A 26,374-nucleotide genomic window follows, 5' to 3' on the forward strand; every position below is an offset into this window, starting at 1 on the left:
AGGATGAAAGATTTGTGGATGAGGAAAGTGAGAGTGAAGGACTAGAGGGCAGTGGGAGCGATTCAGATAGAGAAGATGCTGTGAGAGGCAGGTGGGACCTGATATTCAGCTGGGAATGACTAAAACAGTAAATAAACACAAGACTCTATTAGCCACAACACAACCAGGCTTATATTTAATATGCCACAAATTAATCCCGCATAACAAACACCTCCCCCCTCCTGTCCATATAACCCGCCAATACAACTCAAACACCTGCACAACACACTCAGTCCCACAGCCCAAAGTACCGTTCACCTCCCCAAAGTTCATACAGCACATATATTTCCCCAAAGTCCCCAAAGTTACGTACGTGACATGCACATAGCGGCACGCATGTACGGGCAAGCGATCAAATGTTTGGAGGCCGCAGCTGCATGCGTACTCACGGTACCGCGTCTGCGTATCCAACTCAAAGTCCTCCTGGTAAGAGTCTCTGTTGTCCCAGTTCTCCACATGCCAATGGTAAAGCTTGACTGTCATCTTTCGGGAATGTAAACAACGGCACAACAGTCAGGGGGTGCATTCTACGGCGGGGGTGCGTTATCCGGCACAACACCTGCCGCAATACACCGCTTCCCACCTACAGCTTTCTTCTTTGCTGTCTCCATTGTTCATTGAACAAATTGCAAAAGATTCACCAACACAGATGTCCAGAATACTGTGGAATTTTGCGATGAAAACAGACGACTTAATAGCTGGCCACCATGCTGTCCCAAAATGTCCTCTACAATCCGTGACGTCACGCGCTGACGTCATCATACCGAGACATTTTCAGCAGGATATTTCGCGCAAAATTTAAAAATTGCACTTTAGTAAGCTAACTCGGCCGTATTGGCATGTGTTGCAATGTTAAGATTTCATCATTGATGTATAAACTATCAGACTGCGTGGTCGGTAGTAGTGGGTTTCAGTAGGCCTTTAAGTAACTGGGTTGGTTGGCTCGGTCCCCGTTTCTGTCATTTTTTTTGTTGTATTGTTGTTGCTGTTTTTTGTTATTTATTTGTATTTTATAGTATTTTATAAAGCTTTTTCTGGCTTTTGTCTACCCCTTCATTTTAAATGAGGCGCTTCAAGGTTTATTTTAAGTTTTGAAAGATTTACGTCAACAAAGATGGCCACTATCAGGGATAGTAAGTAAAGATGGGTAATGATTTTGGTACTTTCATAGGTACTGACCGAAGTCTGTTAGTACTACCGGATACAAATTCCATCCATCCATCCATTTTCTACCGCTTATTCCCTCTGGGGTTGCGGGGGGCGCTGGAGCCTATCTCAGCTACAATCGGGCGGAAGGCGGGGTACACCCTGGACAAGTCGCCACCTCATCGCAGGGCCAACACAGATAGACAGACAACATTCACACTCACATTCACACACTAGGGCCAATTTAGTGTTGCCAATCAACTTATCCCCAGGTACATGTCTTTGGAGGTGGGAGGAAGCCGGAGTACCCGGAGGGAACCCACGCAGTCACGGGGAGGACATGCAAACTCCACACAGAAAGATCCCGAGCCCGGGATTGAACCCAAGACTACTCAGGACCTTCGTATTGTGAGGCAGATGCACTAACCCCTCTGCCACCGTGAAGCCCCGGATACAAATTCATGTAATGTAAATCGGTGCCATATTTCAAAGCCTTTGTTGCACGTGATGTCACGTTCGGTTGCAGACTCGTCACCGGCTCAATCACTCGGCAGAGAAACAAGCACTCAACCCAAAACCAGTGAAGTTGGCAGGCTGTGTAATTCGTAAATAAAAACAGAATTCAATGACTTGCATGTGTATGCACCTACACAGCTTTTTCTTCCTGGCTTCAATGTGAATAATAATGTGTAGATGAACTTTGTTTCACGCGTTATTAAATCCACGCTGGTGTTATTTGTGTTGTTAAAGAGTTCTGGTCAGTGCAATTATTTGTGAAGCCGTGACACGTCTGAGGGGCTTGATCGCTGTTCATGTGTGCTTGTGTGACCAAGTTTGACATAAACTGTCAAAAAATCCATGGAATCAATTGATTGACGCTACATTATATACCGTATTTTTCAGATTATAAGTCGCAGTTTTTTTCATAGTTTGGCCGGGGGTGCGACTTATACTCAGGAGCAGGGCCGGCCCGTGGCATAGGCCGTATAGGCAAATGCTAAGGGCGCCGTCCATCAGGGGGCGCCACGCCAGTGCCACAAATGTTGGAGAAAAGAAAGAAAAAAAAGAAAGTTGGTACTATTATTTCTAAATACAAAAAATAATCCCACGTTAATTAAAATGCAAAGTAAAGCCTATTTAATAGAAATATTATTTGTTACAACATTACGCCCCCCCTCCTCCCCCCGCACGGTGCGCGCCCTCCCGTATCATGACTCTTTTTGGACGTCACGACATCAAAAAATCAACACAAGATGCCAAAACTGTCAGGTGCCCAGGGAAGAAAAAAGAGAAAAGAAGAGGAGGAGAAACGAGAAAAGACAGAGGTAGCAGGTAGGTAACGTTAGCCTACATGAAATTATTTGTCTGTTACAGAATGTGATAGTAACCTGGCTTTTTAGCATTAAGCTAATGTTACATGATTCGGCAATTGCTAATCAATAAATAGCTAGCTCTGTTTTAACGTCGGGTTAATATTGTGGAGGGGGCTAAATTGTTATGGAAAATAATAATGTAACGTTAGGTAATTACACTACTCCCACCTTACATTCCTCAGGGACATTTCTTTCTTTCTTTAGTTTATTTCGAACATGAACACACTTACATCATAATACATCACACAATTTCATATCATTTCATTTTACATCATGCCCGAAAAGGAGTAGGAAGAAGCAAAGCTTATTTAATCCTACCCCTTTCCCACTTCAAAGCGTTTACAAATATATAGAATCATTTACTGACCTTTTTATATAACAAAATAACATCTATGAATTAGTATACAACAGTTTTGTAATATGTAATTAATTAATTAATTCAGTCATTATTAACATACTGAGATGAAGAATATCTTATTTTCAATAAGGTTGAAAGTATTTCTCATAATTCTTCTTCTTTGTACTCTGTAAGCACTATTATTTTTGAACAACCTCTTAAACTGGATCATATCAGTACAATTTTTAACTTCTTTACTTATTCCATTCCATAATTTAATTCCACATACTGATATGCTAAAAGTTCTAAGTGTTGTACGTGCATATAAATGTTTGTATTAGATCTTTTAAGCAGGTGTTTTTTGTTTACATTGTTATTGCCTTCTGGTTAGCTAATGTTTGCCCTGCAGGTAATCGTCACTTTTCCACCCCTTTATATATTAGGTATAGTTGTAAGTAAAAAAAAAAGGTCAAAGACAAAGCTATTCGGGTTCTTGTGAGTATATACACTTCACTGCCGATGTGGGGGGGCGCCACCTAAAATCTTGCCTAGGGCGCCAGATTGGTTAGGGCCGGGCCTGCTCAGGAGCGACTTATGTGTGAAATTATTAACACATTACCGTAAAATATCAAATAATATTATTTAGCTCATTCACATAAGAGACGAGACGTATAAGATTTCATGGGATTTAGCGATTAGGAGTGACAGATTGTTTGGTAAACGTATAGCATGTTCTATATGTTATAGTTATTTGAATGACTCTTACCATAATATGTTACGTTAACATACCAGGCACGTTCTCAGTTGGTTATTTATGCGTCATATAACGTACACTTATTCAGCCTGTTGTTCACTATTCTTTATTTATTTTAAATTTCCTTTCAAATGTCTATTCTTGGTGTTGGGTTTTATCAAATAAATTTCCCCCAAAAATGTGACTTATACTCGAGTGCGACGTATATACCGTATTTTTCGGACTATAAGTCGCTCCGGAGTATACGTCGCACCGGCCGAAAATGCACAATAAAGAAGAAAAAAAACATATATACGTCGCACTGGAGTATAAGTCGCATTTTGGGGGAAATGTATTTGAAAAAACCCAACACGATCCCAAAGGGGATCCGGTTTGGTGGCTGCAGGATTAGGTCTCTGCTTTTTGCAGATGATTTGGTCCTGATGGCTTCATCTGGCCAGGATCTTCAGCTCTCACTGGATCGGTTCGCAGCTGAGTGTGAAGTGACTGGGATGGGAATCAGCACCTCCAAGTCCGAGTCCATGGTTCTCGCCCGGAAAAGGGTGGAGTGCCATCTCCGGGTTGGGGAGGAGATCTTACCCCAAGTGGAGGAGTTCAACTACCTCGGAGTCTTGTTCACGAGTGAGGGAAGAGTGGATCGCGAGATCGACAGGCGGATCGGTGCGGTGTCTTCAGTAATGCGGACGCTGTATCGATCTGTTGTGGTGAAGAAGGAGCTGAGCCGGAAGGCAAAGCTCTCGATTTACCGGTCGATCTACGTTCCCATCCTCACCTATGGTCATGAGCTTTGGGTCATGACCGAAAGGACAAGATCACGGGTACAAGCGGCCAAAATGAGTTTCCTCCGCCGGGTGGCGGGGCTCTCCCTTAGAGATAGGGTGAGGAGCTCTGTCATCCGGGGGGAGCTCAAAGTAAAACCGCTGCTCCTCCACATCGAGAGGAGCCAGATGAGGTGGTTCGGTCATCTGGTCAGGATGCCACCCGAACGCCTCCCTAGGGAGGTGTTTAGGGCACGTCCGACCGGTAGGAGGCCACGGGGAAGACCCAGGACACGTTGGGAAGACTATGTCTCCCGGCTGGCCTGGGAACGCCTCGGGATCCCCCGGGAGGAGCTGGACGAAGTGGCTGGGGAGAGGGAAGTCTGGGCTTCCCTGCTTAGGCTGCTGCCGCCGCGACCCGACCTCGTATAAGCGGAGGAAGATGGATGGATGGATGGATGGAAATATATCTGGCATATCATGGTTTTAGGAAACGTATGATTTGAGTCAGCCCCTTCTTGAACTTTTACTTGAAGCCATCAGCAGGTAAAAACTAAATTTTACGACGTGACTGATGCTCCTAATGGGGTTATCCTGGTCTGTATGCGCTTGTACTGGCATCTGGGCTGCAGGTGCTTACGTACACTAAACAAGCGGCAGCAGGCAGCAGAACATGTCTTCCTTGACCCCCTTTTGCCTTTACAAGAGTTCATCCATGATACCTTGGTGTGGTTCTTGCAGCAGTGCCACATTCCTGTACATCTATGTTCATGCTAAGACTCATTCCCCCATAATCAGAGTTAGCCTCTCACCGACACTTAAATGGCTCATTACGGAGAAAGAATAAGCTGGTGTTGTGACAAGCTGCTTGGAAGCGAAAGCTCCTCTCTTAATCTTGTTTATATTGTGATGTCAGCGTACCTCTTGATAGCAATTAGGTCCTCTGGTGTGCTTGTGTTTTCTGCTCCGATAACAACGCTTCCCCTTCGTTGGAAATAAACTCTGCAGCACAAATCTCTAGCGGTCCCGGGAGTGGCACCTCGGGTCTCACCCGTGGCTTCGGCAACTCATGTAATTAGCCAAGTTTCTCTTTTGTCTGTGTGTGTGTTTTGTTTTTTTCCTTGTCTCCCACGCTATTTTGCAGCCTGTCACCGTTAATGAGCAGCGCGTGGATGAAGAAAAAAAAAGTTGTAAGCAGACATCACACACCCACTGCTCTCTTCACAACTTTAACGCCCCATTAGGTGATTAAGGCAGATGGGTTGTTTTCCTAAGGTTTCAGACCAGACATTACCATTAATTAGCCTGAAAACAAAAGCAGTGTTTAGCTCAAACACTCAAGTTCAGAGAAAAACAATTGCTTAAGGAGCGTGCACACTTGTCATTTTTGGTCAGGTTGAAACCGACTCTAGTCCGTTTGCTCTGCGAGTATGGTTCCTTCGGTCAAGTGTGAGCCCAGTCTAGTACCAAAATGACAGGGTCACCAAACTCTTGGATTCCTGCGGTGAGGCAAGTTTGAACGCCGACCACACCGACGGACCAGAACCTGTTATGATGTCAACAAATCTGTGCATAACCAGGTGTTAAAGTACCACTGATAGTCACGGACACACTAGGTGTGGTGAAATTAGCCTCTGCATTTGACCCATCCCCTTGTTTTACCCCCTGGGAGGTGAGGTATGGTATGATCGGGGTTTGAACTCACGACCTACCAATCTCAGGGCGGACACTTTAACCACAAGGCATTGCAACAATCAACAGAAAGCTAAGTGAAACTCAACAATAAGTAAAATACATTAGTAAAACATACCGAGCGCTCATTACAGTTAGGTGAAGTCGTCTCCTTGCAAAACCTTTTTTGGCATCCTTTACATCAGGGGTGTCAAACGTACGGCCCAAGGGCCGGATCTGGCCCGCAAACAGATTTTATTCCGGCTCGCGGGATGAGTTTGCCAAGTATAAAAATGAGCCGCAATTTTTGAATGAAAGAAACTGCTGTTCTAAATGTGTCCACTAGATGTTGTTCGGTCCAAGTCGCTCTCCCTCCCCCAACGTTGACCTCGGCACTCTGACCCCGTATCTCAGCGACTCTGTCACAAACCTGGGGGTAAAGTTTGACTCAGATTTTAAATTCGAAAAACAAATCAGCAGCGTCGTTCAAAAAAGCTTTTATCAATTACGCCAAATAGCGAAAGTGAAACCGCTTCTATCAAGACATGATCTTGAGAAATTAATCCACGCTTTTATCTCGATTCGTCTTGATTATTGTAATGCCCTGTATGTTGGCATTAGCCAGGCCTCCCTCGCCCGCCTGCAGCTCGTGCAGAACTCTGCTGCTCGTCTGCTAACACAGACCCGCAGACGTGAGCACATCACCCCTATTTTAGCGTCCCTTCACTGGCTCCCTGTGCGTTACCGAATACATTTTAAACTCCTTTTATTTGTTTTTAAATGTCTAAACAACCTCGCGCCAACCTATCTCTCCGACCTCCTTCAGCCTTACTGCCCCACCCGATCCTTAAGATCAGCCGATCAGCTGCTGTTGACGGTCCCTGACACAAGGCTGAAGCTTAGAGGTGACAGAGCTTTCGCCGTTGCTGCTCCCAAGCTCTGGAACGACCTACCCCTGAGTGTTAGACAAGCCTCCTCTCTTCCTGTTTTTAAATCTCTCTTAAAAACATACTTTTATTCCATGGCTTTTAACACTGAGTGATATCCATCCTGCAATGGCGCCCCATAATACACCTGCTGTGATCCTGTTTTTATGTTTTTATTAATTCTATTTTAATTATTTATTTTTTTATCGTGTTCTGTTTGTGTTGTGTTGTGTTTGCTCGGTACTCGTTTTATCTTTTAACCTGCTCATTGTACAGCACTTTGGCTACCCCTGTGGTAAATTTTAAATGTGCTCTATAAATAAAGTTGATTTGATTTGATTTGATGTCGCAATACCAATTCTTTGTATCTTTGTAGATGATGCTATATACCGTATTTTTCGGAGTATAAGTCGCTCCGGAGTATAAGTCGCACCGGCCGAAAATGCATAGTAGAGAAGGAAAAAACATATTATTGAAGTGTGCTGACCTTAATATTCCTTTTGAACGTTTTCACAGTTAATGATCGTTCTTCTTGCTTTTGTTTCTTCCAGAAACTGCGAGGAGGATAAGGGAGCCCATCCCAGGAGAGCATCATGTGATTGGTGTGAAATCCCAGTAGGAAGCATTCCTATCAGCACTGTTATCAAGGTCTCTTCACCTAACTTCTCCCTCGTTTGGACTACCTGATAAGGAATGTCCGCCTCCCGCTAATCAGGTCTTTCGACCTCTTTCACCACAGCAGGATAAAACACCGTTTTTTTTTTTGCAATCAGTGAGTGATCCCTAAACTGGATTTTAACCTCTTGGTCGAACACTGTTGGATTATGTGCTGAATCAGCATTCCCATGGGGGATTAAATCAACCAAGTAAACCACACGGACGTACTTTTGCCTGATATAAAATACGCAGGTGTTTTTTTTTTTTTTTTATATCCTGAGTGACAGGCATCATGGCCGGGAAGGGCAACCCGATGCCGGGCCCCCACCTCAACGGCTTCCCTATGCCCACCTACTCCTACTTCTTCCCTCACATGCTGGGGAGTCTGTCCCCTCCGGCCCTGACAGGTCTCCCCCTCAGCGGCTACAGCACGCCCTCGCCAGCCAGTAAGTCAGCCAGCTTCATTTCCCTTTGTCCCACCTCACCTCTGCGGCTTTGCAGCGTCATTCCCCCTCGCTCTTTAATTGTGTGTGACCGAGCTCATGTGTGGTGAAGAGGCACTTTCTTCTCATCCCGCCGAGATCATTCCCGCTTGACAGACGTGTGTTGGTAAACAGGCAGCCACAAATATACGCCCACACTTTCAGAGCGCCTCCAGCGCTGTCCTTAATTTACGAGCCCACACACACACACACACACACACACACACAAATATAAACGTCAGCGTGGATTACGAGGAAATGAGACAGGACAGCCAGAAAGGAGCGTGTCTTATTGCAGGAAAACAAAAATTGGCAAGTATTCCCAGAATAAATCTCCCTCATTCAATCATTGTTGCCAACAAAGTTCCACGCTCCTTTTTTTTTGTTATTTGTGTTTTTTGATTTTATTTTAGACAATCAATCATGAGCTGCAAGCGCAAAGTTTCCTGTCTAAGTAGGTGAAAAAGTTTTTTTTTTCAAAAGGAAATGTCGCCGCAGTCAGACAGGAATACCTGCGTTGGCATAAACAGCCTTTGAGCGATGTGATAGTAGAATATGATTACTTGTTTTTATTAGCGGAATCTTTTGTGTTGAGTTGAAGAAGACAAAATTACCACACCAGTGGAGGAGAGCCAGAATAGTTGTCTTCTTTCTTTGTTCATGGAAGAAGCACAGTTTGTGTGTGCGCATCCATTCCTGTTGTTCAGTGATCAGTGTCCAGATGAAATCGTTGGTACTAGGATGTGCAGCAGATAGACGCGCAAACACCTTCCGCTGTGGTCGGACTCAACAACATTGGGCATTTTGATTGTAAAAAAATAAATAATTTGGTTGGAAATATACATGTCACCGATTCTGTTCATAACCTTTATGGACAGAATTTCTAGGCGCAGTCAGGGCATTGAGGGTATCTGGTTTGGTGGCTGCAGGATTAGGTCTCTGCTATTTGCAGATGATGTGGTCCTGATGGCTTCATCTGGCCAAGATCTGTAGCTCTCACTGGATCGGTTTGCAGCCGAGTGTGAAGTGACTGGGATGGGAATCAGCACCTCCAAGTCCGAGTCCATGGTTCTCGCCCGGAAAAGGGTGGAGTGCCATCTCCGGGTTGGGGAGGAGATCTTACCCCAAGTGGAGGAGTTCAACTACCTCGGAGTCTTGTTCACGAGTGAGGGAAGAGTGGATCGTGAGATCGACAGGCGGATCGGTGCGGTGTCTTCAGTAATGCGGACGCTGTATCGATCTGTTGTGGTGAAGAAGGAGCTGAGCCGGAAGGCAAAGCTCTCGATTTACCGGTCGATCTACGTTCCCATCCTCACCTATGGTCATGAGCTTTGGGTCATGACCGAAAGGACAAGATAACTGGTACAAGCGGCCAAAATGAGTTTCCTCCGCCGGGTGGCGGGGCTCTCCCTTAGAGATAGGGTGAGGAGCTCTGTCATCCGGGGGGAGCTCAAAGTAAAACCGCTGCTCCTCCACATCGAGAGGAGCCAGATGAGGTGGTTCGGTCATCTGGTCAGGATGCCACCCGAACGCCTCCCTAGGGAGGTGTTTAGGGCACGTCCGACCGGTAGGAGGCCACGGGGAAGACCCAGGACACGCTGGGAAGACTATCTCTCCCGGCTGGCCTGGGAATGCCTCGGGATCCCCCGGGAGGAGCTGGACGAAGTGGCTGGGGAGAGGGAAGTCTGGGCTTCCCTGCTTAGGCTGCTGCCGCCGCGACCCGACCTCGTATAAGCGGAGGAAGATGGATGGATGGATGGATGGAAATATATCTGGCATATCATGGTTTTAGGAAACGTATGATTTGAGTCAGCCCCTTCTTGAACTTTTACTTGAAGCCATCAGCAGGTAAAAACTCAATTTTACGACGTGACTGATGCTCCTAATGGGGTTATCCTGGTCTGTATGCGCTTGTACTGGCATCTGGGCTGCAGGTGCTTACGTACACTAAACAAGCGGCAGCAGGCAGCAGAACATGTCTTCCTAAAAAGATTATTCTTTCAAGGATTTTATGTTGTGAAGTTTAGTCGACTCAAACTAAATAATTTAAGATGACTATAGTCAATAAAAGACTGCTGTTGTAGGGCATAGGTACAGTTTGGGGAACACTGTCTTCAATTGCCATCGTTGGTAGGTCTGCGCCGATAAACAATAAGTCAATTAATTAATTATGGGGCGGTATAGCTCGGTTGGTAGAGTGGCCGTGCCAGCAACTTGAGGGTTCCAGGTTCGATCCCCGCTTCTGCCAACCTAGTCACTGCCCTTGTTGTCATGATCCGTGGTAAAGATCATGTTTTGTTATGTTCTGTTAGTTTTGGACTCCCTTAGTTCCTGTTTGTGCACCTCTGGGTTTGTTTTAGTTTCCATGGGGATTAATTGGGTTCACCTGCTTCTGGTTAGTGGTCGGCACGCTCAGCTGCTGTCAACCACTAATCAGAGAGCTACCGTATTTTCCGCACTATAAGCCGCACCGGGTTATTAGCCGCACCTTCAATGAATGGCATATTTCAAAACTTTGTCCACCTATAAGCCGCCCCGGACTATAAGCCGCGCCTACGCTGCGCTAAAGGGAATGTCAAAAAAACAGTCAGATAGGTCAGTCAAACTTTAATAATATATTAAAAACCAGCGTTCTAACAACTCTGTCCCAAAATGTACGCAAATGTGCAATCACAAACATAGTAAAATTCAAAATAGTGCAGAGCAATAGCAACATAATGTTGCTCGAACGTTAATGACATAACACACAAAATAAACATAGCACTCACTTTCTGAAGTTATTCTTCATTCGTAAATCCTTCGAATTCTTCGTCTTCGGTGTCCGAATTGAAAAGTGTGTGTATAAGGTAAGACATATTATCTGGCACTTTGTTTCGCAATATTATGCAAACACAACTTTTCTTACCTTCTGGTACCTGCTGATCTGTATTTGGGATCTCTATAAATCCTGAAAAATTGTGCGAGTCCGCCTTTGTAGTCCGTGACGACACCGTAGTCTATAAGCGTCTTTTCATGAACCGGAAACACCAAGAAGCACCACCTTTAAAATCATCCAGGTGAAGTTCGCTTGCTAGCGTTGTTGCCTTCATTCGAATAGTGATGGTGCTGACACTTCTGCTTGCTGCTCTCTGCTCAACAACCCACTGTTCGAGTTTGTCCTCCAACAGTTGCCATCTTGCTTTGTTCCCTCGGAAACTCTGTTTTGTCTTCTTTACCTGGCGCAGGTCATCTTCTTGCTTCCTCCACCTACGCACCATTGATTCATTTATGTTATATTCTCTTGCTGCTGCTCTATTTCTGTGTTCTTCGGCATGACTTATTGCCTTAAGTTTAAATTCTGCGTTATACGCGTGTCGCTTAGTAGGAGCCATTTTGTGGTCTGGTCTTTACAGATGTAAACACACAAAGGAAATGAAACGAAAATCCGCGCGCTTCTTCTGCTTCTTCCGGGGGCGGGTGGTTGCTTACAGTAGAAGAAGAAGCGCTTCCTGTTCTATGGGGGCGGGTGCTTACCTTGGCGGTTGCTTGCGTAGAAGAAGAAGCGCTTCCTGTTCTACCGGGAAAAAAGATGGCGGCTGTTTACCGAAGTTGCGAGACCTAAACTTTATGAAAATGAATCTTAATATTTATCCATATATAAAGCGCACCGGGTTAAAAGCCGCACTGTCAGCTTTTGAGTAAATTTGTGGTTTTTAGGTGCGGCTAATGGTGCGGAAAATACGGTATTTATTCACCTTGCTCGCCACGCTCAGGCTGGCTTCATTCTGTCACGATTGGGGTCGCATCTTACTGCGGGGTCGTTCTTCCAAAATGCAGACCGACAACTCCGGACAGGACGTGTAGGTAGGAACATGATTTATTTTTGAAAATCAAAGAAGTACAAAAACAGAAAACAAGCCAAAGGGACAACGTGCCGATCGCACTGGACGCTAAAGCTAACACTTGGCATAGACTAGAGATAAGGAATACTCATGTAACTGTGGCAAGAAGCAAACAATGAAGCCACAACCCCAATAAAATAACCCCACAAAATAAGTCGCATTTTTTGGGGAAATGTATTTGATAAAGCTCAACACCAAGAATAGACATTTGAAAGGCAATTTAAAATAAATAAAGAGTAGTGAACAACAGGCTGAATAAGTGTACGTTATATGAGACATAAATAGCCAACTGAGAACGTGCCTGGTATGTTAACGTAACATATTATGATAAGAGTCATTCAAATAACTATAACATATAGAACATGCTATACATTTACCAAACAATCTGTCACTCCTAATCGCTAAATCCCATGAAATCTTATACATCTCGTCTCTTACGTGAATGAGCTAAATAATATTATTTGATATTTTATGGTAATGTGTTAATAATTTCACACATAAGTCGCTCCTGAGTATAAGTCGCACCCCCGGCCAAACTATGAAAAAAACTGCCACTTATAGTCCAAAAAATACGGTACGTTACACGAGACATGTAACTGTCAAAAAGACAGCCAAAAGAGGTTAGTAGATTTAATCAATCTAAAGTTAAAATATAGTGTAGATTTTCACCCAATTTCAGGAAATATAGTCTTCCATCCATCCATTTTCTACCGCTTGTCGCTCTCAGGGTGAAATGTAGTCTTGATTTTCAAAATGTTTTTTTGTGCTGATCGAAATTGTCCCATTTTTTTTCTAAATGTTCTTCCTTTTTTCCTCAAAGAGTGCTCACATCCCTAAAAAATAGGAGGCAAAAAGATGATTGCAAAGCCAAATGTCTCGTTATGGGACTATATCGGCTTCAAACTGAATGAGCATAATTGACACATCAACATGGACGAACAAGCAAGTATGCCTAATTTGTTGGAAAGTGATGGCGAAAACAAAAACACGCAACGTAGTTTTTCTGGCTTGGGGGGGGGGAAAACTGCACTTTAAGATGTTCAGTATTTCTTGAAGTGCCTTTTCAATGATACATAGATTGAGAGTTCATTTTATTTTTATGTTTGTTTACTTTTTGTTTACTTACCCAAATTTTCTGCGGGATGTGGGATGTGAGCCGAGGATGTCGTTGTGGCTTGTGCAGCCCTTTGAGACACTCGTGATTTAGGGCTATATAAGTAAACATTGATTGATTGATTGATTGATTGATTGATTGATTATTGCCCTTCCAATCAAAATACTAATGAGCAGTAAGAGTTTATTGCATTTGAAAGGGCTACTTGCATTATTATTATTACTATATGATTTCATTAGTGCTTAAATTGGTCTCCAATAATGCTGACAATTATATTGTTTATTGGCAATAATTTGTGGGACAATACATTGTTTGGATCTCACCTTTTAAAGGTCGAAGTCCTACAAGGTTCTTTGGTTTTAATGACTTGTCTGAATAAGGTAAGGAGACTTAGAGTATTTTCTACAAATGGAGTACCGTATTTTCCGCACCATAATGCGCCCTGGGTTAAAAGCCGCGCCTTCAATGAACGGCATATTTCAAAACTTTGTCCACCTATAAGCCGCCCGGTGTTGTAAGTCGCATCTAACTGCGCTAAAGGAATGTCAAAAAAACAGTCAGATAGGTCAGTCAAACTTGAATAATATATTAAAAACCAGCGTTCTAACAACTCTGTTCACTCCCAAAATGTACGCAAATGTGCAATCACAAACATACGTATATCAACATGGACAGAGCTGCGTGAAAAAAGCCACCCGGCCTCTTCGCGTAAACTTAAACTTACCTTAACCACTCGCTCATCTTTTCTTCATCCATCCCTTCGAGTTAGCTTTTATGATGACGCCGGCTGGAAAGGTCTCTTTTGGCAAGGTCTTCCTTTTGAATATCACCATGGGTGGAAGTTTCTGGCCATTAGCATGGCAAGCTAGAACCACAGTGAAGGATGACTTCTCATTCCCTGTGGTGCGAATATTCACCGTACGTGCTCCCGTTGTATCCACAGTGCGGTTCACAGGAATATCAGTTGCTGTGAAATAGTAATCCGTGTGCGGATGGAGAGATTGCGTCTTTTCATGAACCGGATCCCTGACGCTTAGTAGGAGCCATTTTGTGGTCTTTACAGATGTAAACACACAAAGGAAATGAAACGTACGGTATATCCGCGCGCTTTTTCTTCTTCTACGCGGGCGGGTGGTTGCTTACAGTAGAAGAAGAAGCGCTTCCTGTTCTATGGGGGCGGGTGCTTACCTTGGCGGTTGCTTGCGTAGAAGAAGAAGCGCTTCCTGTTCTACCGGGAAAAAAGATGGCGGCTGTTTACCGAAGTTGCGAGATCGAAACTTTATGAAAATGAATCGTAATATTAATCCATATATAAAGCGCACCGGGTTAAAAGCCGCACTGTCAGCTTTTGAGTAAATTTGTGGTTTTTAGGTGCGGCTAATAGTGCGGAAAATACGGTAAGTACAAACAGAAGACTGTGCCCTACAAAGTCTGTAGTAGTCTCTCTAGATCAGTGGTTCTTAACCTGGGTTCGATCGAACCCTAGGGGTTCGGTGAGTCGGGCTCAGGGGTTCGGCGGAGGTCAAGACACACCCGACTCATCGTGTAAATAAAAATTCTCCCTATCGGCGTATTACGGATACGGCAACAGCAGAAGTCACACTGATTTGCAGGTGTGTAATTTGTTGTGAGTTTATGCACTGTGTTGGTTTTGTTCTTTGAACAAGGTGATGTTCATGCACGGTTCATTTTGTGCACCAGTAAAAAAAACATGGTAACACTTTAGTTTGGGGAACATATTCACCATTAATTAGTTGCTTATTAACATGGAAATTACTAACATATTGGCTCTTAACTAGTCATTATTAAGTACTTATTAATGCCTTATTCATGGCCTTATTATAACCCTAAGCCTCTAACCCTGGCCCTAACCCTCTAACCCTAACCCTAACCAAATAACTCTAAATTAGTTTAGTTTAGTTTAGTTAATTATTTCTTCGGTCAGTGGTCAACAAAATAAACAAACAGCTTTTCATAAGCAAACAGTTGTACATTCATAAATTGAAAATGTTGTAGACCGAAAGGGTTTAGGCTGAAGTTGAACACTTATTGCGCCTAACCCTATAAAGGAAGCCAGCATGATCAGACCGATCTTGTAGAGACGATTCCAGTGGGTAATATAGTCTTTGTTATTTAGAATATGTTCCCCTAGTGTCCAAAAAACTCTAAATTAAGTATTTGTTACTTAGAATATGTTCCACATACTAAAGTGTTACCAAAAACATATACATTTGTCTTGAATTTGAAAAAAAATAAAATGTTTATGGGTTCGGTGAATGCGCATGTGAAACTGGTGGGGTTCAGTACCTCCAACAAGGTTAAGAACCACTGCTCTAGATAGTCTTTGTTCACATGCCTTTGACCTCCTTGCGGCTTCTCCCTGGCGGAGTTGTTTGGGGTGGTGCAGTTGGGAGAGTGGCCGTGCCAGCAACCTGAGGGTTCCTGGTTCAATCCACACCTTCTACCAACCTTGTCATGTCCATTGTGTCCTTGAGCAAGACTCTTCACCCTTGCTCCTGATGGGTCGTGGTTAGGGCCTTGCATGGCAGCACCCGCCATCAGTGTGTGAATGTGTGTATGAATGGGTGAATGGTGAAATAGTGTCAAAGCGCTTTGAGTACCTTGAAGGTAGAAAAGCGCTATACAAGTATAACCCCTTTACCACATTGTTTGGGTGTTAGGGTTAACCACGCCTTCTTTTGTGCCATCTTCAAACTGGCACCTCTTCTCACCATCAACACCAAACAAGATACTATGTGTGTGTATTTGCAAAGACAAAAACACAGTGTGTACTCTTGGTTTTTTCCCCCTTAAATAGAACAAAGTAAAAAGAGAGTGAGACTCCCTATGTGTGGAAAATATTCCCCTAACAATATCGTCCTGTAAAATCTGTTTTCGGCCTAGGTTGTTCGCTGGTGAGTCGCGACTAAGGAAGCTCCTGAGCGAAATGGTCGACGGGTGTCATGGTTGCTCATTAAGTTGACATTTCGGCAGAATTGCATGGTATGCGCTCAACCCCAGAGAAAAAGTTATAAAAGGATCTAGGCAGAGGACGCGGCAGAGCGACTACGCAGGAGCACAAATCAGGCCGACATGGAAAAAGGAGTTCAGAACATTCAGAGGGAGATTGTCCCATTCCATTAAAAACAATAGTTACTAATAGGTTCACTTATTTCAGACACATTGATTATTTTTTCCTGACTTTGCCACGAGAAACTTATATTCCAGCTTTTCGACTTTGAGTGACGTTCCATTAGACTTTTCCTAACCGGAGGTCGGAAATTTCCAACTTCCCAAGTTTCTGGAATGCGGTACCCAACCCACTCACTCTCGCTTTCCCGCTACCAAATGCCGCACCTCTCTCACAAGAGTGCTTCCGACAGATTGCTTTTTGCACAGTTGAAAGTGTGTGTGTGTTTGTGTGTGTATGCGTGTGTTTGTGTGTATGTGTGTGTGCGTGTGTGTGTGTGTGTGTGTGTGTGTGTGTGTGTGTGTGGTAGGCAAGACGTGTGTGTGTGTGCGTGTTTGTGTTCTTGTATTTCTACCCTTCTTGAGACATCAACAGGGAAAAGTACCTTCCACCTGCTATAGGTTCTATCTAAGTTAGGACATAAATCATGGTCCCAATACGGAAAACTATTGCATCTAATAGAAAATGTGTCATTTGCACCCCTGGTGGTGAAATCTATCAAAATGAGGGTGGTCCTAAAAAATGTGGGATTTTTCAAATTGACTCTGTGTCAGAATCAGAATCAGAATCAGCTTTATTGTCATTACGCAAGGTAACGAGATTGAGGCCATTCCATACAGTGCGATGTGTGCATGCTAGAAAAACAATGTGCAAATATATAAAAATATAAAAAATGTAGAAGTGCAATGAATATGGTGTGAAATGAATATATACATGAAAAAAAACAAAACAAAAACAGGGTGGTTGGTGGAATGGGTTATTGCACCGAAGAGAAGGCAGTTATGAGGGACAATGGGGCAGTCCGTTCAGGATGGTTATGGCCCTGGGGAAGAAGCTGTTCTTTAGCCTGTTTGTTTTGGTTTTAATGCACCTGTAGCGCTTCCCAGAGGGCAGCAGGTGGAACAGGTCAGAGCCAGGGTGGGTGCTGTCCTTGATGATGGCACTGGCTCTGTTGAGGCAGCGGGAGGTGTAGATGTCCGTCAGAGAGGGGAGAGGGCGGCCGATGATCTTCTGAGCCGTCTTGACCACTCTTTGCAGCCTCTCCCTGTCTGCCGCAGTGCAGCTGCCGTACCATACCGTAATACAGTAGGTCAGCAGGCTCTCGATGGACGAGCGGTAGAAGGTCAGCAGCAGGTCAGGCTTCAGGTTGTACTTCCCGAGGACTCTAAGGAAGTGTAGCCGCTGCTGAGCCTTCTTGATGATTGATGTGGTGTTGACTGTCCAGGAGAAGTCATTAGAGATGTGGACTCCAAGGTACCTGAAGGTGTGGACCCTCTCTACACGCTCGCCGTTGATGTAGAGGGGGGCAGGGTCGGTGCTGCTCCTCCTGAAGTCGACGATGATCTCTCTGGTCTTGCTGGTGTTGAGAGCGAGGTTGTTCTCCGAAGACCAGGCCGTCAGCTTCAGGACCTCCTCTCTGTAGGCAGCCTCGTCACCCCTGGAGATGAGCCCGACCACTGTGGTATCGTCGGCGAACTTGACGGTAAGGTTGTCACTGTGGGCCGGACTGCAGTCATGGGTGTAAAGGCAGTAGAGGAGGGGGCTCAGCACACAGCCCTGTGTCCACTGTCATTCGGGGGGAGCTCAAAGTAAAGCCGCTGCTCCTCCACATCGAGAGGAGCCAGATGAGGTGGTTCGGGCATCTGGTCAGGATGCCACCCGAACGCCTCCCTAGGAAGGTGTTTCGGGCACGTCCGACCGGTAGGAGGCCACGGGGAAGACCCAGGACACGCTGGGAAGACTATCTCTCCCGGCTGGCCTGGGAACGCCTCGGGATCCCCCGGGAGGAGCTGGACCAAGTGGCTGGGGAGAGGGAAGTCTGGGTTTCCCTGCTTAAGCTGCTGCCCCCGCGACCCGACCTCGGATAAGCGGAAGAAGATGGATGGATGGATGGACTCTGTGTCGGTTTTAAAAGTGCTCCCCCTCTGGTCAACATATGAAATAACAAGTGTGTGTAAACATTTAAAGTGCTCCACCTCTGGCCAACATATGTAATAACAAGTGTGTGTAAGAAATTGAAATGCGCCCCCTTTGGCCAAATTTAATTTAATTTAAAAAAAAAAAATTTATATAGAGACGTATATAAAGATGTAATGACTTGAAGTCAATAATGAAGATTAAAAACCAATTACAAAAAAAATAAATAACTAAAAGCAATCTTTTTCTAACAATGTGTCGACTTTTTTCTTATAAAATTGGGAACAATTTCTCACATTCTTTTATGTTTCTGTAATATTGCAATATTTTCCTCGTAAAATTATTACTTTTTTGAATGTAAAATTATTACTTTTTAATGCAAAATGGTGACATTCTGACAAAACTCTGACTTTTATCACAATATTGCAATTTTTTTTGTTGTTCTTGTAAAACTGAGACCTTTTTTAAAGTAAAATTAGGACTTTTGTCATTATTTTGCCAAGTACATTTCCGATTATTATAATAATATTGCCAAAATGTAAAAGTTTTCTTATAAAATTGTGACTTTTGTCGATTAAAATTATGACTCTTCATAAAATTGCCAACATTTTAAGATTTTCTTGTAACATTGCGACTGTTATTGAGTACAATTCCAACTTTTATCATAATATTGCACAAATGTTCCGTTTTTCTTGTAAAATGTTGACTCGCCTTGAGTAAAATGACGACTTTTATTATAATACTGCCAAAATTCTACGTTTTTCTTGTGAAATTGTGACCTTTTTCTTGTGAAATTCCAACACATTTTTCACAACTAGGTTTTTTATAATTGCATAGTATGTACAGGTAAAAGCCAGTAAATTAGAATATTTTGAAAAACTTGATTTATTTCAGTAATTGCATTCAAAAGGTGTAACTTGTACATTATATTTATTCATTGCACACAGACTGATGCATTCAAATGTTTATTTCATTTAATTTTGATGATTTGAAGTGGCAACAAAAGAAAATCCAAAATTCCGTGTGTCACAAAATTAGAATATTACTTAAGGCTAATACAAAAAAGGGATTTTTAGAAATGTTGGCCAACTGAAAAGTATGAAAATGAAAAATATGAGCATGTACAATACTCAATACTTGGTTGGAGCTCCTTTTGCCTCAATTACTGCGTTAATGCGGCGTGGCATGGAGTCTATGAGTTTCTGGCACTGCTCAGGTGTTATGAGAGCCCAGGTTGCTCTGATAGTGGCCTTCAACTCTTCTGCGTTTTTGGGTCTGGCATTCTGCATCTTCCTTTTCACAATACCCCACAGATTTTCTATGGGGCTAAGGTCAGGGGAGTTGGCGGGCCAATTTAGAACAGAAATACCATGGTCCGTAAACCAGGCACGGGTAGATTTTGCGCTGTGTGCAGGCGCCAAGTCCTGTTGGAACTTGAAATCTCCATCTCCATAGAGCAGGTCAGCAGCAGGAAGCATGAAGTGCTCTAAAACTTGCTGGTAGACGGCTGCGTTGACCCTGGATCTCAGGAAACAGAGTGGACCGACACCAGCAGATGACATGGCACCCCAAACCATCACTGATGGTGGAAACTTTACACTAGACTTCAGGCAACGTGGATCCTGTGCCTCTCCTGTCTTCCTCCAGACTCTGGGACCTCGATTTCCAAAGGAAATGCAAAATTTGCTTTCGTCAGAAAACATGACTTTGGACCACTCAGCAGCAGTCCAGCTGGTGTCGGTCCACTCTGTTTCCTGAGATCCAGGGTCAACGCAGCCGTCTACCAGCAAGTTTTAGAGCACTTCATGCTTCCTGCTGCTGACCTGCTCTATGGAGATGGAGATTTCAAGTTCCAACAGGACTTGGCGCCTGCACACAGCGCAAAATCTACCCGTGCCTGGTTTACGGACCATGGTATTTCTGTTCTAAATTGGCCCGCCAACTCCCCTGACCTTAGCCCCATAGAAAATCTGTGGGGTATTGTGAAAAGGAAGATGCAGAATGCCAGACCCAAAAACGCAGAAGAGTTGAAGGCCACTATCAGAGCAACCTGGGCTCTCATAACACCTGAGCAGTGCCAGAAACTCATCGACTCTATGCCACGCCGCATTAACGCAGTAATTGAGGCAAAAGGAGCTCCAACCAAGTATTGAGTATTGTACATGCTCATATTTTTCATTTTCATACTTTTCAGTTGGCCAACATTTCTAAAAATCCCTTTTTTGTATTAGCCTTAAGTAATATTCTAATTTTGTGACACACGGAATTTTGGATTTTCATTTGTTGCCACTTCAAATCATCAAAATTAAATGAAATAAACATTTGAATGCATCAGTCTGTGTGCAATGAATAAATATAATGTACAAGTTACACCTTTTGAATGCAATTACTGAAATAAATCAAGTTTTTCAAAATATTCTAATTTACTGGCTTTTACCTGTATATATTATTAATGTTGTAAATACACATCTTTATATATCTACAAAGGGTGGTCCTAAAGAGGTAGGCATTTTTCGGAGGTCTCAAGAGGGTAACAAATACAAGAGTTTGTGTGTGTGTGTGTGTGTGTGTGTGTGTGTGTGTGTGTGTGTGTGTGTGTGTGTGTGTGTGTGTGTGTGTGTGTGTTGGACCACTTTCCCAGTGTTTGCAACACGGGGCGACAAGCTTCCCTCCATTTTGCCTGGACAAACATTTCCTGCCTGTAAACACCGGAGAGCCGGAGACACCGCAGCTTCCTGACGAGCTTTGGCACACACACACACGCACACACTTTTGCATAAACACAATTTACCCCCTCACACTGGCTCATTTCTGCCAGCCGTGTCACACGGGCAGCAGCGATGGAACTCCTCCCGCCGCTCTGTGACAGTCCACCCTCCTGTTTGCGCTCCCCTACTTTCACACGCACTCGCCACTGCCAAGTCCTCTGTAGCCTCACTGCTGAGAAGTGACGGCAGAGAGACAAGGAGGGGAGGGAGCGCAGAGGTCAGTTTGTGTTTGGGAAGGATTTCAGATTGGAGGCAAGAAAGCTGAGCAATGGTCTTGGCAGCTTTCAGCGTGGAAAAGAACGTTGAATGTTTGCGTGTGCACTTGTTCTCGGCGAGATTGTCCTGCCTCGGCTTATCAATCAATCAATCAATCAATCTTTATTTATATAGCCCTAAATCACAAGTGTCTCAAAGGGCTGCACAAGCCACAACGACATCCTCGGTACAAAGCCCACATACGGGCAAGGAAAAACTCACCCCAGTGGGACGTCGATGTGAATGACTATGAGAAACCTTGGAGAGGACCGCATATGTGGGTAACCCCCCCCCTCTAGGGGAGACCGAAAGCAATGGATGTCGAGTGGGTCTGACATAATATTGTGAGAGTCCAGTCCATAGTGGATCCAACATAATAGTAAGAGTCCAGTCCATAGTGGGGCCAGCAGGACACCATCCCGAGCGGAGACGGGTCAGCAGCGCAGAGATGTTCCCTGCCGATGCACAGGCGAGCGGTCCACCCCGGGTCCCGACTCTGGACAGCCAGCACTTCATCCATGGCCACCGGACCTGTGCCCCCCCCCTCAAGGAAAAGGGGAGCAGAGGAGAAAAGAAAAGAAACGGCAGATCAACTGGTCTAACAGGGGGGCTATTTAAAGGCTAGAGTATACAAATGAGTTTTAAGATGGGACTTAAATGCTTCTACTGAGGTAGCATCTCTAATTGTTACCGGGAGGGCATTCCATAGTACTGGAGCCCGAATAGAAAACGCTCTATAGCCCGCAGACTTTTTTTGGGCTCTGGGAATCACTAATAAGCCGGAGTTCTTTGAACGCAGATTTCTTGCCGGGACATATGGTACAATGCAATCGACAAGATAGGACGGAGCTAGACCGTGTAGTATTTTATACGTAAGTAGTAAAACCTTAAAGTCACATCTTAAGTGCACAGGAAGCCAGTGCAGGTGAGCCAGTATAGGCGTAATATGATCAAACTTTCTTGTTCTTGTCAAAAGTCTAGCAGCCGCATTTTGTACCAACTGTAATTTTTTAATGCTAGACATAGGGAGCCCCGAAAATAATACGTTACAATAGTCGAGACGAGACGTAACGAACGCATGAATAATGATCTCAGCGTCGCTAGTGGATAAAATAGAACAAATTTTAGCGATATTACGGAGATGAAAGAAGGCCGTTTTAGTAACACTCTTAATGTGTGACTCAAAGGAGAGAGTTGGGTCGAAGATAATACCCAGATTCTTTACTGATTCGCCTTGTGTAATTGTTTGGTTGTCAAATGTTAAGGTGGTATTATTAAATAAATGTCGGTGTTTAGCAGGACCGATAATCAGCATTTCCGTTTTCTTGGCGTTGAGTTATGCGAAGTTTGGGTTTGAAATGTTGTTTGGTCCACTCAAATGTTTAAATGTTTGACTTGACCTCGTTATTGGGACTTGATTATACTTTGTCTCCCATAATAGTGTGTTGACCAAAATCTATCCCCTTGAAACCAGTGTTTTTCAACTTTTTTTGAGCCAAGGCACATTTTTCGCGTTGAAAAAATCCGGAGGCACACCACCAGCAGAAATCATTAAAAAACGAAACGCAGTTGACAGTAAAAAGTCGTTGTCGTAATTGTTGGATATGACTTGAAAGCATAACCAAGCATGCATCACTATAGCTCTTGTCTCAAAGTAGGTGTACTGTCACCACCTGTCACATCACGCCGTGACTTATTTGGACTTTTTTGCTATATTCCTGTGTGTAGTGTTTTAGTTTTTGTCTTGCGCTCCTATTTTGGTGGATTTTCCTCTTTTTTTGGTATTTTCCTGTAGCAGTTTCATGTCTTCCTTTGAGCAATTTTTCCCGCATCTACTTTGTTTTAGCAATCAAGAATATTTCAGTTGTTTTAACCTTCTTTGTGGGGACATTGTTGATTGTCATATCATGTTCGGATGTACATTGTGGACGCCGTCTTTGCTCCACAGTAAGTCTTTGCTGTCGTCCAGCATTCTGTTTTTGTTTACTTTGTAGCCAGTTCAGTTTTAGTTTCGTTCTGCATAGCCTTCCCTAAGCTTCAATGCCTTTTCTTAGGGGCACTCACCTTTTGTTTATTTTTGGTTTAAGCAATAGACACCTTTTTACCTGCACACTGCCTCCCACTGTTTCTGACATCTACAAAGCAATTAGTTACCGACTGCCACCTACTGATGTGGAAGAGTATTACACGGTTACTCTGCCGGACTTTAGACAACACCGACACTTAACATCAACACATCATTTGCAGACTGTAATTACTGGTTTGCAAAAAATATTTTTAACCCAATTAGGTGAAATTACATCATCTCCCACGGCACACCACACTGTATCTCACGTGGTTGAAAAACACTGCTTTAGACAACTTAAAAGAGCTTTTAGTAAGCCTTACTAGGGAAAATGCTATTTTGTGTGTCTGCAGCTTTAATGCTAATGAGCCGTGTTTGTCCTCGCCTGTCTCCCACAGAGTGTGTAACTCCAATAGTAACATCAGGCGAGTTTAGCTTATTTGCTGAAGAAACAAATAATAATAAAGTTTTCAGCTCTCACGTTTGTACCTGACTGACAGATAGTTGGCAGAACTTTATTTCAAGATGTGTAGCAAAGCCTATTGTTTCCTTCTTGAAATAGTGGAAGTATAGGGTGAGCTCATCTAGTTAGTGGCCAATCAGAAGTGGTGATAACTATGGCTACAGTTATTGATAGTTTTGGTATTCGAGCAATCTACCAATTAGTTTGTGTGAATTATCAAGTCATCGGATAGGGGCAGCACGGTGGAAACAGGAGTTAGTGCGTGTGCCTCACAATACAAAGGTCCTGGGTTCGATCCTGGGCTCGGAATATTTCTGTGTGGAGTTTGCATGTCATCCCCGTGACTGCGTGGGTTCCCTCCGGGTACTCCGGCTTCCTCCCACCTCCAAAGACATGCACCTGGGGATAAGTTGATTGGCAACACTTTGCGACTTGTCCAGGGTGTACCCCGCCTTCCGCCCGAATGCAGCTGAGATAGGCTCCAGCGACCCCGAAAGGGACAAGCGGTAGAAAATGGATGGATGGAAGTCATCGGATAAAACATACTTCATAGCCTAAATGTGTATTTTAATGAAAATAGTTTATATCAATGGCTCTCAAACTTCCAAGTACCACAATACCGACCAACATTCAAAGACAGTAGCATAGTAGGCCTGAGTGTTCATTAAAAACAAGGCACAGGTCTTTTTTAATAAGTTTATGTAATATATTTGATCTCTGTAACATTACACACAATGCACAAACATTATTAACAATGATACTCTGTATACAATACATATATACAGACTTATTTGGCGTATCACAGTTTGAGAATCATTGATTTAAAATGTTGGCTTGCCATAAGTTTCATTCTTTTTTTACTAATGAACACACATCTTCAATATTGAAATTGCACTTTTTATGTGTGCATTCCTAAAAATAATCAAACAAAAACACACAGGTCAAGGCACCCACACACCACTGCTCTCATGTACACTCTATTGCAGCGACCGCACGGAAACTAATGTCCAGGCACTCCATGCACTCCAGATTTCATCAGCTTTTATTAGTTACACTTATTAAACAATTAATGAAAGCATACAAATCAAATTTTTTTGTATTAAAATAATAATTTTTTTTATCATTGAATGTGTTGCAGCCGTAGTGATAACGACATCATGAAAAGCCAAAACGTCAAAACTGACCAATCGAGCACCTTTCCTCTCAAAAGTGAAGCAAACAAGTTGGGCCGCAAAGATTAATCGATTAATTTGATGAGAAAAAAGCTGAGTGTAACTGATGAAAAAAATAACCAAATCCAGACCGCATGGAGTTCCCGGAACTTTAATTACGCATACCTAGTTTCCGCAGGCCGCTGCAATTGAGTGCACATGAGAGCGGTGGCGTGTGGGTGCCGTAATCTGTGTTGCGGCGAACAATGGAGAGTTTAGAAAAAATATATATATTAATGTACACATGTTCATACTTGCCAACCTTAAGACCTCCGATTTCGGGAGGTGGGGGGGGGTGGTTGGGGGCGTGGTTAAGAGGGGAGGAGTATATTTACAGCTAGAATTCACCAAGTCAAGTATGTCATATACATATATATATATATATATATATATATATATATATATATATATATATATATATATATATATATATATATATATATATACACAGTACATATATATAAGAAATACTTGACTTTCAGTGAATTATATATATATATATATATATATATATATATATATATATATATATATATATATATATATATATATGAGAAATACTTGAATTTCAGTGTTCATTTATTTACACATATACACACACATAACACTCATCTACTCATTGTTGAGTTAAGAGTTTAATTGTCCAGCCTTGTTCTATTCTCTGTCACTATTTTTGTAACCATGCTGAACACCCTCTCTGATGATGCATTCTGCTTCGTCTCCTTGTTGTGTGCGCAGTTGTGCACTGGACTCTCTAAAAGCCGTAGATGTTCTTGTCACATATGCATGTACAGTAGATGGCAGTATTGTCCTGTTTAAGAGTGTCACAACATTGCTGTTTACGGCAGACGAACCGCTTTACGGTGGACGAAAACGTGACTGCTGTTGTTGTGTGTTGTTACCGCGCTGGGAGGACGTTAATGAAACTGCCTAATAATAAACCCACATAAGAAACCAAGAACTCGCCCTCCATCATTCTACAGTTATAACGTCATTGGGCAGGCACGCTGTTTATATTGTGGGAAAGCGGACGTGAAAACAGGCTCTCGACACGTCACTCAGGTCCGCATGGAGCTGGAGGGGGCGTGGCCTCCAGCTCCGCCTGAATTTCGGGAGATTTTCGGGAGAAAATTTGTCCCGGGAGGTTTTCGGGAGAGGCGCTGAATTTCGGGAGTCTCCCGGAAAATCCGGGAGGGTTGGCAAGTATGCGCATGTTGGAAGAGCAATTTCAATATTGATGATGTGCATTTATTAGGGTATTGTTTAAAATTAAGGTTATGACAAGCAGAACATTTTAGTTTATTTCAAGCATTTTCCATAAAATACGCATTGAGGCTATAAAGTGTGTTTTATCCGATTACTTATTT

At 43.4% G+C, this 26,374-nt stretch overlaps 1 protein-coding gene across 2 annotated transcripts in view; it reads left to right on the top strand.

Annotated features, from left to right (window-relative positions):
- Positions 1-26,374, top strand: part of raraa (retinoic acid receptor, alpha a) — a 508,790-nt gene that overhangs the window by 226,036 nt on the left and 256,380 nt on the right. For both annotated transcript variants that reach the window (XM_061967531.2, XM_061967532.1), the window contains exon 3: positions 7,556-8,107. In XM_061967531.2, coding sequence (XP_061823515.1) covers positions 7,954-8,107 — 154 coding nt within the window. In that variant the 5' untranslated portion in view covers positions 7,556-7,953. The remainder of the gene's footprint in view (positions 1-7,555; positions 8,108-26,374) is intronic.

Source organism: Nerophis lumbriciformis, linkage group LG11 (genome assembly GCF_033978685.3).
Source record: "Nerophis lumbriciformis linkage group LG11, RoL_Nlum_v2.1, whole genome shotgun sequence".
NCBI classification, from domain to species: domain Eukaryota; kingdom Metazoa; phylum Chordata; class Actinopteri; order Syngnathiformes; family Syngnathidae; genus Nerophis; species Nerophis lumbriciformis.